General features: G+C 46.9%; 1 protein-coding gene across 1 annotated transcript; it reads right to left on the bottom strand.

Annotated features, from left to right (window-relative positions):
- Positions 1–878: 878 nt before the first annotated feature.
- On the bottom strand, positions 879–10,647 carry LOC128307171 (uncharacterized). The gene is made up of 4 exons (XM_053044910.1): positions 10,483–10,647; positions 6,092–6,190; positions 1,173–1,361; positions 879–1,079 (listed from the first exon to the last, which is right to left on the bottom strand). Exons 1-4 carry the CDS (start codon positions 10,645–10,647, stop codon positions 879–881), a joined length of 654 nt encoding a protein of 217 aa, XP_052900870.1.
- Between the last annotated feature and the right edge of the window lie 7,535 nt (positions 10,648–18,182).

The raw sequence follows: 18,182 nt of genomic DNA, 5'->3' as shown, positions 1-18,182 counted from the left end.
TCATGAGGATTGAGGCGTTTTGGGAACTTACATCTGTTAATTAAATTATGTGGCTTTAGTCAAACATTCTGCACTAAAATAATGTTATCACTTATGGCTTCTGGAATGCAAAAAACAATTAAAGAAATTCCAAAAGAGTTGCGACCAAAATGAGTTTGACAACACTGCCTTAGCCATGAGTTGCTTATAGGAAGGGATACTAACTAAGTGCCCTTTCCTTAATATTTAGAAAAAAAAACAATCGAAGGTTTCGAATTTGTGCGTGAATGTAAGCTGCGTGCAGAGAGCAGAAGAAACAATTCTCCCGCAAAAGGATGCAAACTTCATTAGCTCGATGAACACAGATCACTCACGCACTAATGTAGCGTTTCCTTCTAATTGAATATATTTTTCGCCTAATTATAACAACCAAAAAAAACAACAACGCTTGACTAATAGGTCAAGGCAGTTTCATCGCTTTTACGCATCTCGTTAGCACATTGCAAACGTAAATCAGCGCTGCGCTGCTGGAGAAGTCCACGTGTAAAGCTTTGCGCGTTTCGCATGTGTTGCGCATTGCATACCTTTAGGCGGATTGTTTTAAAATTTCTCTTTTGAAGCAAGCAACTGTTCCACGGACACGGTTGTAAACGATATGCTGGTATGGATGCCTTTATTACCGCTTAATGCTACACTTTCCTAGTGCGTATAACCATATCCTCTTCGCAAACGTGCTTCTACGGGGAAGAAGTACGTCGGAAGCAATAATTTGAGCCTACCGTACGATTCGTATGCAAATATTTATAACAAAGCATATAAAAAAACAGCACAAACCCAGCGCGTGCGGGTTGTGTAGGAAATAAATAAATGAGTGAGGGGTAGGAGACCGTTAACACCGTTCAGATGTCGTTGGTGTCTGTCGCACCGGAAAGCAGATCCAGCACCAGCGCGGCATCGGTCGTCGTACGGGCGGCACGGGTCGTGGTGGTTGTGCGCTGCGTCGTCGTCGTCGTCGTCGTGGTCGGTATCTCGATCGTCAGGTGTTTGCCGAACAGTGGTTGAAACACCCAGAAAAATTCCCCGGCCCGGCGTGCCGTGTTCTGGTGGTGAGGGGGAAAAAACAGGGAAAACGAAACTTTTCATTAAACCCCCCGGATCCACGGTCACGTACGCTCTCTGGTGGTTCGATTTACCATGATCAAATCACCGACGCGGCCGGAAATGTTCGTGACCAGCGTGAACGAGCTGCCGAAGAGTTCGTCCGGCACCTGGAGCGATACCTTCTGCCGGTCGAGATCGGGCGTATCGTCTGTCGTCACCGGGATGGGAGCCTTCGTCGGATGGATGGCGTCCTTGACCGCTTGTGCTGACTGTTTGCTAGCCTGCCAGAGACACCAGAGCAGAAAACAAAACAAAACACTGATTAAATTACTACATCAACAATGCAACGGCTATCCTTCCATTTCATACTCCTATTACAAATAAGTAGATGGCATGCTTCGAACGTGTTAGTGTACTATTACGTGTAAATATTTATGTACAAATTGACAAATTAAGAACAATCCCAACGAACATCATTCGCATATCCCAAATAAACAAACCAACCTATTGATTCCCGCTTTTGATTTTTTTTTACGGATGATCGTGAAGCAACACAGCAGCAACAGCAGCAAAACAACAAACACACCAAGTGAACAAAAAACGTGTAGATACATTTGTGAATAAGATTTGCATTTATTAATCCATTATTTACACATTGAGAAAATGGGAAGAGTAATATACGCAGTAACGGCTACGGCAAATGTGGGCGCGTGTTTGTAAAGGTTGTTCCCTGTACTGAACCGGTAATCTTCTTGCTGTGGTGAAGACTTCCTTGTCTGTTGTTGCTGTTGTTGTTTTTTTTCTCTTCTTCTCCTTATAACCATCCTGTTACTTCATCCTGAAGCCAGTGTAAATTTTGCTGTCGTGTACCTGTTTTTTTTTTGTTTATTTTTTCTGTTGCTAAAAAAATCCTACCACAACCAATCGTTTAAAAAACAAAAGAAACAACAAATGCTAACTATTATTGGACATAAGCGACGAACCCTTGGTGGGGTCACTCGGTGTGCAAGCATCTAACATCTGTTTGTCCGTAAAACTTATTTGCTCTTTCTCTTTCTCTGCTCTCTCTCTCTCTCTCTCTCTCTTTTAACTTTTTTTTTCTCATCCTTAGCTCATCGAGGGGCAGTTGAAGGCAAGGAACTGTTGAAAGGAACCGGTTCAATTAAAACGAAAACGTATCTATCTATCTATTCGCAAATCCCGCTATTGTTCGCGTTGGCACTGTGTTTTGTCGCGCTCGTAAAGAAACGCCAACCAACACACATATACAATAAAAGGATGGTAAATGATATTGCTGCCAAAGAAGTGTGTGATTTGATGATGAGCTTACGTGTAACACTGTAACTATGTGAAGGGGGTGAAGAAAATTGTATGGAAGCAGTAGTAGTTCCTAACCTCAAACCTACATCTAAGGTTCGCCCTTTTTTTTGTTTACCTTGCTCGGTCTCTTCCTCACTTTCCTCTTTATGCAAAACGGTTTAGCTAGTCAGTTGGCATTTTGCATAACTTTGTCTAACAACCAGGCTATAAAAAACCCTTCCATTTAACGAATAATTAAATCAACAAGAAGATAGCGCGAAGGGGAAAGTATTAGTAGACAGAAAGAAAAAAAGGTGTAGGATAAAGACAGTATATCAAGTAAGGGCACTTCCCTTGGTGTAGGGTGTTGGGTGCGTTTGTTTTGTGAATGCGATAGATTTTGGAAATAGTAAAACAAAAAAAAAAAACATAACGAGGAGTAGATAAAATTGTCCCTTACTAATCCCTCATATTATTCTCGACTTTTTTTTCCCTTTGCTTCTCTCCTAGCTCCTTTTGCTATGCTTCAGTGCAAAACGTGTACGTGCTTCCTCCACGGCACTTGGGCGATCAAATTAAATAAAAGCATCAATTCCGATATCCTAACGTACGCGTACGTATATGTTGTATGTTGCATGCATGTGTGGATGATCAGTGAATGAGTGTGTTTGTGTGTGTAGGTGTGTGAGTGTCCAGCAGGTGAGCGTAACCGTGAGGTTGTGAGCGCTTAGTTTGGGATGAATTTTTGAGGAGCAAACTGCGACTTTTCCACCGACTTTTTCGGGTGGATTCCTCACGCGCCGTGCTGGTGCTCGGTTCCGTTTTTTGTTTTGTTTTGCGTTCCCTTCTCTTCACTCATCGTCGTCGTGATCGCCGAGCGAAACCGTGTTCGAGCCGCCGTGCTGCGAACCGGACGAACCGGACAGGATCGGTCCGGAAAGCTTCAGCAGCGAGGACACAATGTTACCGAGCTGGGGCGCACCGCCACCACCCCCGTTGCCGTGATGGTCGTCATCGCCGCCGTGGCCGCCGGACGATCCGCCGAGGAAGCTACCGCTCAGCGAACCGATCTTCGACGTGATGAACTGCACCTTCGGCGTGATGACGGACGAGATGAGCGACTGGAAATCGGGCACCGGCTTTGGCGGTTCGATGTGGTGCTGCTTGTTCTTCTCAATGTTCGCGTGGTCCAGCTTGTCGATGAAGCGCGTCTTTGCGTCAATGAACGAGTTGATTTTCTGCGCCGGCGGTGTATTTAGATAATTGTTTTTTGTTTTTTGTTTTTTTTTCCGGCACGTGTGTTTGACGGTTTGATTGACGCGAAGATGCCAACAGGGCGGGTACGATTTTTTGGGGGTGGAAGAGGGGGTGGGAGATATGCTATTAGTTTTAAGTGAAACGTAAGCGGACGCTACTGGCAATGGGTGCCTGGTCAAAGCTATGCCACCATTTAAGAATGTACAAACAGGACCTGAGACAGACACGTGTATCGTGTGGTTGTTGGTAGAATCAGAGAGAATGGGAAAAAGCGAGAGAGAGAGAGGAATAAAGGAAGAGGACAGGAAGAGGGAGAGAGAGAGAGAAAGAGAGAGAGAGAGATCTCATCCATCAAGACGAGCTGTCAAAGTCTCTCTGCATCTGTCAGGACACAAATCATAGCAACTCTTGGCAGCGATCCTCATCTACTAACATACTAAAGATACAGTGTCTTCCCTGCCTGGTATCTCGTTTAGTGAAGGTGTAAACCAAGCCAAGCGAAAAAAAGAGGTGATATATACATGTTTAAAAGTGCAAATGGACAAAAAGTAAGTTAAGGAATAGAATTAAAGTGTGATGTCCTAACACCAAAGGCAATGTTGATGGCATTGGAGGGAATGTTTTGGAATTGGGGGCAGTTTTGTTTTTTTTTTTCATTTCCAAACGACACATAAATATCTCGCCTGAATGTGTTTTTTTCCTGCTTTTTTGTTGCAGATCTACTTCCCACGTGTGATTTTATGTTTTTTCCCCCGTTTCAGATGCAGATGAACTTGAAATTTGAAAGCGTCGCGCATGGAACCAAACAAACATTCGATAAAGTTGAACTTCTACGGAGCGATGAAAAATGGCTGTTAAATGCGGTTTCTAAGCTAGGGTCAACTGCTTTCGTCCTGGCCCAGTTCGGCATAGAGACTAGTGGGCTGCGATATAACAGCAGCAACGACATCAAAATCACACCTAACGACCTTAACCGAAAAATCTCAGGAGCTTACTGACCGACTGAAACAGTTTCCATCGAGCCAGGGAGGGAAGGGTAAGGGGGGGGGGGGGGGGGGGGGGTAGCTGCTGCTCGTGTGTCACCAGCCGGCTCAAGGCGGTTTCGGAACCAAATTGGAGATGAAAGCATTGCTTTCCGTCCAGCGAGACCAAATAAACAGCTAAACCCATTAGCTTGCGCTCGTTTACAAGAAATCCGACACTTCAATGACTAATTTTTCGGGGTTGCGATAGCCAACAGGGGGCAACAAAAAAAAAGCCTACCAAACTGCACTAAAAAAATATGACAGAGTGTCTTTTAAAGATTGTTTTCGCTTTTGGACAAGGATTAAGGTTTCTTGCATTGATTGTTTTTTGCTTTTTGGTTCTTTTGCTCTTATTTATGCTTTGACGATGGGGGTTCGTCGCTTGCAGTCTTTCGATTTACTGCCGAAAAAACGGAGGTTCGTCGCTTGCAGTCTTTCGATTTGCTGGCGAAAAAATAAACACTTTTGCTCTTATTTATGCTTCGACGATGGGGGTTCGTCGCTTGCAGTCTTTCGATTTGCTGGCGAAAAAATAAACACTTTTGCTCTTATTGATGCCTTGACGACGGGGGTTCGTCGCTTGCAGTCTTTCGATTTGCTGGCGTAAAAAAAAACTCCGGTGAGTGTGCAGCGAAACGGCAGTTGCCAACGTCACTGAAGGTCGCAACACGCAACCCGCACGGTGCGTATGGACGTATGGTGAAATAGAAAGCAAACCTCACACACAGCACCGTACACAGCACGCGTGCAAAGAGCAATGCAATAAAGAAATAGAGCGTTCTAGCGGTTGCATTAGAAACAAACAAAACCTGTTAAACCACCCGCCGGTTATGGGGAGGAGTTGAAAGGTGGGCAAATCAGGGGCGTGGGGTGGTAAAGGAAGGGTCAACTTGAGCCGCAGGATCTCGTCAAACTGGAACCTTTCCTGGGCCGGTATGTGCCGAAGTGACTCGCACCTTTCCGACACGTCTACTGACCGGTTGAAGGCCAGCACGGGGAAACAAAATGGCTGCTCGAAAGGGAGTCATGATACTACTGCTTTTACTGAAGCCCTTCTTAACTGGTTGATGATTGTGACGTAGGTATCGTTAGTGGCACGATTACAGGAAGCGTGCCGTACTGGATGTACGGGTAGGTCGCACCGGTCCCGACAGTCGGTACGTGGAGTACGTGGAATTTAAGTGTTACCCGTAGTGCGTGTCGCAATTAAAAAGTGTAACACACCTGCTAGATAGTTAAAATTAAGTACAAAATCCACCACCCCCTTGCAACTGTATGCGAGAATTAGTATGCACCGGGAAGTTGACTTTAATTTGTAACGTATTTGTAACCTTTTTGGGGGCAAGGAAACCGTGTTAGCGGAGGGGAAGAAAGTGGGAAGGAATAATGGAAGGTGGAGGTGGAGGATGAAGGTGTGTGGATCTACTCACTCCAAACACGAATCCTAGGATGGCATTCTTGGTTTCGTACTTCGGGTCGGGAACTTTGCGTTTGTCACGGTCAAGGTCGTCACCGATGGCTACCGCATCCTGTCGGGAAGAAACGAACATAGAAAAAAGGGAAGGAAAGAACGAAAAACCGATGCAAGGAAAAGAGGGTGAAAATAGAGTAATGAAGAGAAACGGAAACAAAACTATATAAACGGGCACGAGAAAAGCAACAAATATGTTTTACACAAGTCACCAAGTGTAATGGGGGGTTTTTTGTTTACTATGCAGCGATAGCATGAACTGTTTCGAACGTCATTGTCGCTAACAAATAAAGCACGCAACAAAACGTAACGGCTAACGTCACGCCAAAAGGAAGCAACAGAAGAGGGAAAACATAAACACTACACTACAAACAAGCAACTTGTGTACCGAGAAGTTGCAAAGTCACTCGGAAATAGCGCGTAAAGTGCGGTGGTCGAACATTCGACGGTGTAATAGAAATATCCCGCATGCCACTAAAGCTACTAAATACGTAACGTTCGTAACGCGCAGTGAAAGTGAGATAGCGAGAGAGAGAGGGCGAAAATGAGAGCGGTTCGGCTAGTGCTGCATCAGTGCAACTCACCTCCCTCGTAGAGAGTGAGAGCTAAAGCGCGTTACCAATTAGGTCAGCTGGACAGCTCGGAACAGACAAGGCGAACCGAACCGAACCGAACCGAAGAAGAAAGCGGTGCGAAAGTGCGAAAGAAGGACAAGCGAAAGCGAGAGCGAGCGTGATAAGAGCGCGAAAGAGCTGGTTGGATGAGCACGTGGAAGCGGCCAGCTGTTTTTTTCGGGAAAGTAGGCGAAGAAGATCCACACGCACATTACGGCATCGATGGGGGGTAGTTGGGGGATGGGGAGAGGGAGGAGGGTGGGATCTAGGGCACCCGTTACTCGGTCGGGTGTTACGTCAGTGCCGGCCGCACGGTTTTTTTTTCGCCGTGCGTATGTTAATTCGGTTTGGATTTTATTCGCTCGGCCAAAAACCTGTTTCACCTCGGCGGTGGGTGCCAATGTCCGCCGATGAGATAATTCGGGATATGCGATGGAGATGGGTGAGCGCGCCGAGCGTTAGGGTCGGATGAATATTTTGGGGTAACTCAATGCTACTGGATCATTCCGTTTAGTCAGCAAGTCGTTACGGAAGTTACACTGTTTTGCAGTGACTTAATCAGGGTGTTACTACTTCACGCTCACTCTCTCGCTCCCTCACACCGTTAGTGTTGTTGCGCATGTTAAATGTTCATCTCGTCATCGCAGTCGTTGTCGCTCAGCTTCGGAAGAGTTTCGGCCACTTGTGGGATGTGAAGTGGGAGTTGTTTGTTCGTGGTTCGCTGAATGCAGCGTTACACACAGCCCCGGAGTGAGCGTGCGGTCAGCCGCTTACGCCGAGTCCTTTTACATCACTACTTTAGTGTACGGGTATTGCACGGGGTGATGAAAAGTTACGCAGGGCCGGGCCAGGAAGTAATGCAGGGGTAAGGGGCGGGAGGGTTTTTTTTCGATGACGTTAAGTACATGAAGTTGTGCGTAGCCAATGAACAACCGCTTGCTCCATTAAACGGAAGGTACGCTCCAGTCTGTGTGCGGATATCTTGAGCTTGTCTTCAGGAATCGAGTGTATATTAAGCAATCCGGTCTCGCTCTTGTGTAAGTGGGCAAAGTGTTTGCCACACTCCACATCAACAAAAAAAGACCGAAAAGTGAGGGTAAGAGATTAGCGTCCTCCATTCAAATGGATGGGATTGGAAGATGAGCGAACCTCCACCAGCCGAAGCTGACACGGAAGATGTAACCCAGACGGTGGCACTATTTTGATTGAAATTACGCAAAACCTCGTCTCGCTATGGGTGACAACGTGCGCCCTCGGAGTTCATTGGCCGACCTGAATTAGCGTCTGTGTGACCTTCAACTTACGGGAGCTCCCAATTTCTTGAAAATCCTGGGCTCCTTTACCCGCATCGCATTAACGATTTTGTGGTGAGCGATTTTCATCATCTGTCAACGGCACTCGTAACTCGTGCAGGCGAAATCACTTTGCTTTAAAACGACCCAAAAAAAACGCACACACTGGCACGACCACCAAACCCCTAACATTATGCAATTGGGCAGCGTTGCACGCGTGAACGCTTTCGTTACGGGCGGGGAGTGTTTTTTTTTCTTTTTTGCTTCTTCCTTTTGCCAAACTTCCAATTCACTTTCCTTCACTCTTTTCAGGGTTAAATTGATCAGGTGCTATTAATGAAGTTGCAGCGTGTGTACACACAACAACAGCAAACAGAGAGGACCAAACAATACAAAAAAAAATGGGAAGCTGTGAGCAAATTTTGCTGCTGGGGTTTTTTTTTTCAAGTCAATCCGATCCGTGCGCTCGAGATGGAGTTGGCAAGTTGTGTTGGCTTTGGTGGTCATTAAGCAAACGCGTCCCGTCACTTCACAGCATTCACGCCAAGGCGAATGGGGCTTTTCCTTTCTGTCGTTTTCCTTTGTGTCTCTTTTTCTTGGGGGTTTTCCTTTCTCTCGCTCTCCCTCTCTCTCACTCTTTTCTTTTTTCCAACCATTCGAGTGGAGTTTGGAGTTATGCACGAGTCCACTCGATGCATAAGCACGCGGTGGAAGCGGTGCAAATCGAGCTTTTGTATCGGATCGAACCATGGGGATGCAACAGTTTGCAAATTGACTGGACAATTTGTTTGTGTGTGTGTGTGTGTGTGTGTGGTTGAGGGGAAAGACCCTCTTAAGAGAGAAAAAAGCATTACTTGAACAATATTCTGATTAATGGCCCCCTTTTTTTTTGGTTGTAGCTTTGCTATTTGAAGCCGCTGGTCACTGGTGAAGTGACCTCACGAGGTGTATGTGTGGACGAAATAATCACCTCCCTCCCCACCTCCCTTTCCCTCCTTCCTACTCCTATATTTACAGCTAGCACACACTTGTTGCACTGAATGTGTGCAAGACTTGGGTGGGTTTTTTTTGTTGTTGCAGTTCGGCCTCACCACCGAGGAGTTGGTACACGCCCAAGAACACCTCCCTCCCTGCATGTGCGGAGTGGTGGTTAGTAACCGAGAAAGAAATCGAGATCGAAACTGCAAGCGAAAGGCGCGTGTTTGGACGTTGGCGAAAAGCGAAACTGAAGAAGTAAAAAAAAAAATGGTACAACCCGACGGCCAAAGTGTTTTTCGTTTTTTTCTTCTTCTCCGAAAGGTAACTCACACGGCGTTCTAGTTTGTGCACACGCGTGTTTGCACATACACCCCGTGTGTTGGCGCGTTGGGAAGGAAACGCCATATGCAAAAAAAAAGGGCGGCAAGCAAATGAACGGCTTGAAATATACACCCCGTTGGTGGGTCGATTGCTACACCTTCACAAAACCGGGTGCCAGGCAGAAGGACTCGCCTGCATCGGTCGCGGTAAAGGGTGCGAGCGCTTTCAACATGGTGCCCCCGTGATGGAGACGGAAGCGCCACCGCCACAATAGCTACGCGCGCAATTCGAATCCATCGTGGACAAAACACGACCGCTCACGACTCATCCACCGACTAAGAGTTGGCCGGAGTTCCATTTACAAATTACAAAAGCCACAAATTCGCCCTACAAAAACCATGCCAGCTGGTGGCGGTGTAAATAAATAGAAAACCGGTTTCTATCCAGGCCCCCCGAAATGTGGACCCCGAAGCAACGGCGACTTGGCGCTGCAAGAAACACTCAGGCAAACGGGCAATATATCTTGCAAGCTCGAAGCTCTCGCACACTACGACACCGAGATTAGGCAACCGACCTCTTGGTGTATTGATCTGCAATAAAAATCGGTGCCACCACTAACGAGGGGGGGCGTTATTGGGGTAGGTTAGGGATCTGCTCGGGTTCGAGAATTCTTTCGAGGCCCGGAGCATTCAACCGAATAATGGTTGAAAAAGGTCTTCCGACGCCCCACATTGACATTGAGCATGGGAAGACCGTGTGGTGGCGGCGTGTGAGAACCTCCAGCCGTGTGGATGATCTTGGATGCGGTCGGCATAAACAATGAGGCAATTAGCGTTCGGTGCCTGCACGCGTGATCTTCACCCTGACAGCTGTCCGTTGGGTTTCGCCGATACCGCGGCCCGAAGATGCGTGAACACACTGGGAACGCAATTTCACCTTCGCGCATGTCGGGGGGAAGGCAAAAAAAAAACCTCCAAACGTCAATCTGCTCGGTAGACACACAAAAAAACAACACGCACACTTCGCTTTTCAGAACAAAAAACATAAAACTGCACTGGTGCCGTATAATGAGCTGGACACGCTGGATCCGGAGTTGAGGTGGCTGTGTTTTGGGCGTAAATAGTAACTGGCGCTTTTCCACCTACCTGGGACGTGAGCGGGTTGACGGCGGATTCGGCATCCGCGATGACCACGGCTTCGGGTTCGTCGCCACGCTTCACGCGCACGTTCGGTGCAGCGAGCGCAACACCGGCGCATAAGGCGAGTGTGGCGATCGTCACCACACTGCTCCAACTGTGGAACGGCTTCATCTTCCGCTGGGATACCGGGGACACTTCCGTTCGGTGTGGTGATTGATTGCAGATTCTGGCCACCGTTTGGTTGGTTGGTTTTTCGGGGAGGGTTGCAACCGCACATGGAAGAGATAGGGGATGGGGAAGATTGAACGACACAGTGTTAGTTGCTGCTGTACTCTCACACAGGCGCCCGGCCCCTTATTAAGGGCCTTATTAAGGAAAGGTTAAAACCAAAACAAAACCCAAAAATTTAACAAATCACATTTGTTTGGGTGCAGATTAACAAGATTAGCCGATCCGTGTTTTTTTTTTTGTTTTCGTTACCCTTGTTTTGGGGGTGATGGTTTGTTTGTTTGTTTGTTGATGCGGTGGTTTCTGGGTGCCTTGGGGCTATGGCCGTGTCTGCGACGCTACGCTGCGCAGATGCAAGTGACTCTAACAGCTCCAAACACACAAATGATCACCGTTCGATCGGGTGGCTGGTGTTTTGCTCGCACCGTTCGGGTGCGCGCCCCCCAAAGAAGCCCACGCCAGACCCACGTGATGTGCGGAATCGGCGCCAAACACGTACACCGTACTCCTTCTCTCTCGCTCACACGCGTTTGCAACACACGCTCTTTCCCGCTCGCCCGCCGTGTTGTGCGGGGCCCGAAGTCTACCACCGAAAGACCTTCACCATCATCACAATCGCGGCCCAAGCCCAAAGCGCCTAGCGCAACCAGGCCACACAACACAAGCCGGCGGTGGTGGGAGTAGAGCCGACACCGAAGCCACCAATTTTAATTCTGGTGTGTGGCCGCTGAAAGGCAAAAGAAGAAGAAGAAAGAAGGAAAAAAAACCCGAACCAAAGTGACGGGGTAGGGCTCGATCGTTTTCCCCTCTTCGCCAAGGGGGTTATATCGCCTTTTTCTTCGCACGGGTTGTGGTGAGATTGTGGTGTATCGCTTTTCCGACACCCACCCCGACAAACATCACGATCGGCCACGGGAAAAACTAGCTCCACGGTTGGGCTCCCCCTTCCCTGTGGGCTGATGCCCGATGCAGTGTCTATCGCTACACCCGATCGGCGATCGATAGATCGGGCGAGTTTGTGTATTTCACCACGAAATTCACCACTCTCTCTGATTCCTGCCGCTTTATCTGTTGTTACTGGTGGGGATGAAGGAAGGGAGGAAGGAGGAGCGAGAGGGGTGAGGGGATGTTGAGATAGCGAAAAGAGGTTGAATCCTGGCCGCTATCTCGCTATATCGCTTGCTTAACCTAACTCCCCCACACACACACACACACACACACACGCGTCCGCAATCTTAGACAAAAACTTACCCCCTTTTTCAAGCGCAAAAACGATTTTATGCTTTCAGGAAGCGAAATTCTTCCAGGACACACGCACCGTCTTCTTATAACGCCAGGCAACAGAACAAAGCAAGCGAATCGGGGTTTTCCTTAAAGCTCAAAAAAGTGAAACAAATAGTACAGGGGCTGATCGGGCTGTGTTGGACGCTAGCGCCGTACGGTGGTTAAATGATTGCCGTACTAAAGTGGACGCCCGTATTTCTACTCTTTCGATGCCGGCTTTGCCGTTGCTTAGTTGCTCGCTGTAGTAGCACCACCACCCTGTAGCCTGCAGAACCACCCCCCCCTGGGTGAATCCCCCGTTTTTAGCTGACGGACTGGGGACCCATCTCGTTGCAGATTGCATCTCGTTTCGCGCACGCTTGCAAAGGGCCACCAAGAAGGGGAAGGTGTCGGAACAGGAGGAATTGGGTGGTGGTGGTGGTGGTTAGCCAAAAAATAACTCAACCTAACAACAAATTTACCGACGCGATCAAATTGATCGGGTGAAACCCGATTTGGCTGTTAATGCGCGAATGCCACTGCTGATGGCTGAGGTGGAACAGAGGATGGTGAAGCTCATGCTAGCTCTGTAAGGGATGAGCAGTAATTTAATATTGAAAAAAGGAAGATCGACAAATTTCTGATTTCTAGAATTAATTTACAGCTCTTTCGTAAGTAGGACATCACAACGGGCAAACAACACGTTTTTTATTGATTTGGAAGATACAGGGTATCCCACAATTTTTTTGACAGTTTCCCAAGGTATTTTTTAGGTATTTTTGAATCCGTCCCGGGGTTTTTTGACTGCGTCCCATCAATTTTTGAATCCATTCCACAATTTTTTGAATTCGTTTCGAGGTTTTTTGACGGTTTCCCAAATAGTTTTGAATGACTTTTGTTTGACTTTAAATTTAGTTTTGTTTAACCTTAAATAAATTGTCTTTCGCTTAACCATACTACCTTGCAATTGTATTGAACCACAGAGATTTTACCGTCAAGCTCATCAGCAATGCGAGTCTGTCCTGTGTACAGAATAATGATCTGGATGGGATATTGGACTGATCCTGTCGTGTGAAGATCGGCGCCGATACCTATACATCACCTATTTGGGCGGTCCCCAATAAAAAAAACCTCGGAACAAATTCAAAAATAAATGGGAAACCGTCAAAAAACCTCGGGACAAACCCAAAAATTGATGGGACGCAGTCAAAAAATCTCGGCAAGAATTCAAAAATGTATGGAAATTGTGAATTGTGGGATACCCTGTATCTCCCGAAGCTTATTGGAATTGGCCCAATCGAACTACTGCAGTTACTATGTGACCCACCAGTGCAGGAACACCTCTGGTGGTGGTGTTTCTATCCGCCTCATTGTCGGTAGATTGATTTTGTCGAGGACGAGCTCAACGTTTTTCGTGACACATAACCCGGCGCTGGCCGCGTTGCGTGATCATCGTGGTGACATCAGAGGTTCAGGCCTATGGCCGTATCGAAAAATTGACCGACAAACCGCAAAACGAAACAAACCTTCTTCTCCCCCTTCCGTCCCGGCGAGGAAGCGGAACTAGTGCGGGAGACCCAAAGTATTCCACCCGAAAGTTCAACACCCTGACGTAACTGCCTAAACATCCACCCCCCCCCCGGGGATTGTGAGTTTGAGCGGCAACCGACGACATTGTCATCCCGATGGTAGCGCGGTTTGTGCCTATGCCTTTGATGACAAAACCACAAAAGCGCAACCAAGCTGCGCCACAAATCGTCTCGCGACACTGTACCGCGTACGCCTGTGGTGGATATTCATGGATTTGTAATGCGTTGCAACACCGCATACACCGCCGGGGCCGAAACAGATACCGACGGTATTCAGATATTTTGCTCTTAAAATTTTCCCTTCTTTGTCCTCTTCTTTCTCGGCGCTTTGTGATTGTTTGTTTTTTTCTTTCTTTCCTTTTTGCGCCTCCAGTGGCAAGAATATTACCTTGAAGGTTTTGGGGTAGATTTTCCCAAGTACGGTGCGACAACCTTCCACACGAAACGGGTCACAAAGTGAAAGGAACGCTGTTGCCAACGCCGTAGCAACTGGTGTGGAAAATAAAACACAATCGAGTGAAATTGGCTCAGGGAGACAGTGAGAACGAGAGCGAAAAACGAAAGACTTCAACGAAAAAAAAAACAAGGATCACAAGCGACGAACCCCCAATTAAGGTGTTGTATTTTTGTTGTTGTTGATTGTTAAGGAACGGTGGGCCCAGCATCCACGCGAGTGAGCGTGGAGTTTGAAAATTTGTATCACAGCGGTAATGGGAAGACCTTGAACAATGGGAAGGGTGTGCTTCATTGCATGTGTTCTTCCCCTTTTTTTCCCGAGCGCGCGTATCTCAAGGAGCCACCGTTTTAAGGTTGAAGATCCTTACAAAAGCCATCGCATAACGTGACCGTTGTGGCAGGAAGCAACATGCTTGGATAAAGGCGACCGTTTACCCTCGTACTGCCCTACTGTTTTACCATATTCCACTCACTCCTACCTTACCCTGCCACCCAACAACACTTCCGCTCAACAACATTGCTTTGCAAATGCATCAGCAGCGTGTTAGAAATTCGGTGTTATGGTCGAGAGTTAGAGAGTTAAGGAAGGATCCATTTTATAAACTACCTCCCCCCCTCCCCCCATTCCACCTTGTTCACGCCACGGTTTTCTTTTTTACATTTGTCTGTGTTATATTTTTAATGTTGTTGCAGGTACATGCTCCCGTTTGCAAAAAAAAAAAAACAAGCTAAGCGAAGTGTTTTAGTGCAGTTAGTTTTAGCTGCGAATGGAATGTTTTTCGGCCCGGTTAAATTAGCTACCAAATCACTTACCTGTTTTGATCGAGCGATTGTAAGGGGATGAGGGGTTGATGGTTGTTGCTGTTGTTGTTGAGGGGGGGGGGGGGGATTGTTTTACTTTACTTGCTTCCGCGTGTTCACGTCTCGCCGGAAGCGTATCGTCACTACGAAATTGTTTCGCTTCACAAATTTACACACACACACGCACACACACACACAAACAAAGCTATTAATTGGAAGGAGTGTTTTTTTAGCTCACACGCAAGCGGGTAGGTTGGTTATCGTATATCGATTAAAATTTCGTCAACGGACGCGTTTTTATGATGCGCAGCAAGCGTGTAGACGGGCGGGCGGGACGGGAGGGGTTGTACACTAATCGAAAAAAAGGCGTCTGCGTGAAAAATCGTTCGAAAAGTTGAAAACCGTATTCCCGCTTAGATACAGCCCGTTAGGTGGAAAGGTGTGAAGGGAGGGAATGAGGGGATTGTTTTGAGTTTTCTTTGCTTCTGCGCTTTGTCAAAATAAACCTTTTCTACTCCAGGTAATCAACATGAAATGGACACGAAATAGCACTATGTATGGTGCGGTAGCGCTCACCGCAGTTGTTTCTTTCTTGTTTCCTTCTTAGCTGCTTTGTTGCTCGATGTTTGATGGTCGTGGTTCCGCGGAACGTAATCTATTTCGCGAGAAGATTACCGCAAGGTTTGTCCAAAATAGGAGAAAAAAAACACGATTGATTACGTCAACTATCCCGCAGGCTTTTCCCGGTTAAACAGCCCGTTTGGCGACGGTCAGCGATGGGTCACTGCGGTGAGAGGATACTTTCAGCCGTTTGTTACGCGTTTGACTAGCAGAACCGTGTGGGCTGGCGGGCGCAACAAATTTGGCAACGGCACGGAACCAAAAACGAAATCACACAAAAGCGCATCCCCTGCACGGTACCGTTGCACTAAGCACAATGGTGACACTTTGGACACGATCGGAAATGGAAAGTGAAACGAAACGCACGAGCAGTTGATAGTGGCAAACTCCAAAACAAAAAACCAAAAAAAAAAAACACCGATCACGTCACAGTCCCGGTGGACACTGAAGGTCCGGTCTGGCTACGTCCGGTGAGCTGGCTGGACCATTCCATTCCGGAACGCTGGCGCTACCCGCCACAACCAACCCAGCGATACCGCCGGATGTCCATAATTGTCGGTCTCGTTCACACACCCGGCCACCGAAGGGGCCGAGCACGAGCAGGAGGGCGACACACAAGACACACACGGTGCGGCGGTAAAAGTAGCACGTCTGTGACAACGCTGGGTATCTGCGGGGGTTGGGGTCTGTGTGGGAGGGAAGGGGGGAGGGGGGGGGGGGTGATATGATGCACGTAAAGGTGCGAAGAAAGGCAAACAGGCTGATCATCTTTGGGTGCGAAGGGAGAGAAAGCAGTCACTTTAACAACAACAACAACAACAAAAGGGATGTTCAAGAGGGAGTCCGACCGATTGGAAAAAGAGAAAGAAAGGTCGGGAGAAAACGGGACGCAGTAAAGTCGATATTCAAAAACAGGAGGTACACAGCAATAAAATAGTATCGAGCATTAGTTGGCCATGAAAAGAAGGGAGAAAATGAGAGAAGTTTTTTATAAAAAAAATGCAGGGTAGCACCGTCCAATGGATTATAATTAAATTTAAAGTGATGTTTTCTACTGGCCGCTCTGTCTCGTTTCTTCCCCATCAGCTTTGCTTACTCGGTCATTTTTTGCTCGCTGAGAAAGGAAGAAAAAAAAAACCCGATCGTCAATTGATAAAAGCAATCACGAAACGCGCACCACACCGTTTGCTCCACCCGCCCCACGACGGTACAAGGCCGGTCACATATGGAGCGAAAAGAGAAAGTAAGCGACGAACCCGCTGAATCACCCCTCACGCAGCAAGCAAGCATTACATTTTCTTCCATTCTACCAAACTCAAATGAACCAAAAGAGAGAAGAAATTAAAAACTATTCAAAGTCGTTCAAGCAGTTGAAAATGTAAATTAAATTAAGCAACGGACACCCCCCTCCCCCCTTGTTGTGTGGGTCACTCACATTTGATTAGCTAATTGGTTGGTGTAGAATGATTTGGTAGAAGAAAAAAAAAACGGTCTGCAACGAATCGGAAATTGATCGGACCCTCTGCAGCCAAGGTCCGCGTTCGTTACGAACCTTCCATCACACGAAACAATCACGGTTGCGCGATTTATACAAAAAAAAATACGCTCACGGTGGATGGTGTTGTTCCACGGGTGTGTGCGCGTCTGTTGCTGTAAGCTTTGAACAATTGTAACCAGAACAGTTTTCGTTGTAGATAAAATACGCTACACACCAATAAAAACAACCATTTCCCTTCCGATTGATTCATTTCTCAACATAAAAACCCCCGTGCGACGTGTGTTTTTATGTATCTGATAGTAAAATATTTGGCCTGCTTTTAATCGGGCAATACTAACCCAACCGCAGTATGATTTACATGATCGATCGCATTCTAAAGCTGCCCGAGCGTGTCCGCGTGTGACACACACGGAAAGTGAAAGTCCGCCGTCACCGTAAACGCACCGATGAAGGGCGTCCCGATAAGCAAGGCAGGGTTTGTGACGTTTTTCACCTTCCCGTGCATTAGCGTCCCGACATGGTTTCGTTTTTATTTTTAACTGCACCAGAGCCTTGTCCTTCGCTGCAAAGGATTCGACTGGTGACTTTTCTTGCTCGCTTTATCGAGAAGTGATTAATAATGTACTGACGTGAAAGTTCTTTTGATGCATTAAATCGTATGGCAAGCTGCCGTTTGTGTCCACAATCGATGTGGAGTTGTAGCGCATTGCATTGGCATTGTAGAGTTGACTGTGCTAAAGTTGTTAAAATCTACATAAAAAGCTGCGAAACTTGTGATTAATTACAGGGATCTGCAAATATTATGAGATTATTCCAACAATAACGCTTAAAAAATCAAAGATAACTCTGCTAGAGTTCTGAAAGAATGCTGACACTGAGAAAGCAGGTCAATGTTTATCATACAGTTAGTATATATATATAAGGAGAGCTTAATATAAGCATGTGATGTTGACCATGTTTAAAGAAAATTGCTGACAACTTCAAGAAAGTCTCTAGAAATCCTTGACATTTGGACATCATTGTACAATTAGTACCAGGAATGGAATTCCTCGTTTATTTCAGACTTAAAAACAGAGTTGAATCCGAAGTTGCATGAGGAGATGAACATTGTGATGTCTGAGTGAATGCAATCCTGAGTTGCTGGAGTGGATTCTTAAAGTCACTACTGCCGAAGATCACACCAAGTTTAGCATGATGAGGTACTTCGCAATCGTCAGATGTAGCCATTCTGGCATCTACAATATATTTTC

Source organism: Anopheles moucheti, chromosome X, assembly GCF_943734755.1.
Source record: "Anopheles moucheti chromosome X, idAnoMoucSN_F20_07, whole genome shotgun sequence".
In the NCBI taxonomy this organism is placed as follows: domain Eukaryota; kingdom Metazoa; phylum Arthropoda; class Insecta; order Diptera; family Culicidae; genus Anopheles; species Anopheles moucheti.
The sequence above is the reverse complement of the archived record's forward strand: the minus strand, read 5'-3'. Positions and strand labels throughout refer to the sequence as shown.

Bases quoted from the DNA above. Each gene is read 5' to 3' on its own strand.
- LOC128307171 (XM_053044910.1), bottom strand. From the start codon at position 10,647: ATGAAGCCGTTCCACAGTTGGAGCAGTGTGGTGACGATCGCCACACTC. The intron at 1,362-6,091 runs GTGAGTAGATCC...TGTCTCTGGCAG, and splicing joins TCCTAGGATTCGTGTTTGGA to GCTAGCAAACAGTCAGCACA. The intron at 1,080-1,172 runs GTAAATCGAACC...CCTCACCACCAG, and splicing joins GCGTCGGTGATTTGATCATG to AACACGGCACGCCGGGCCGG.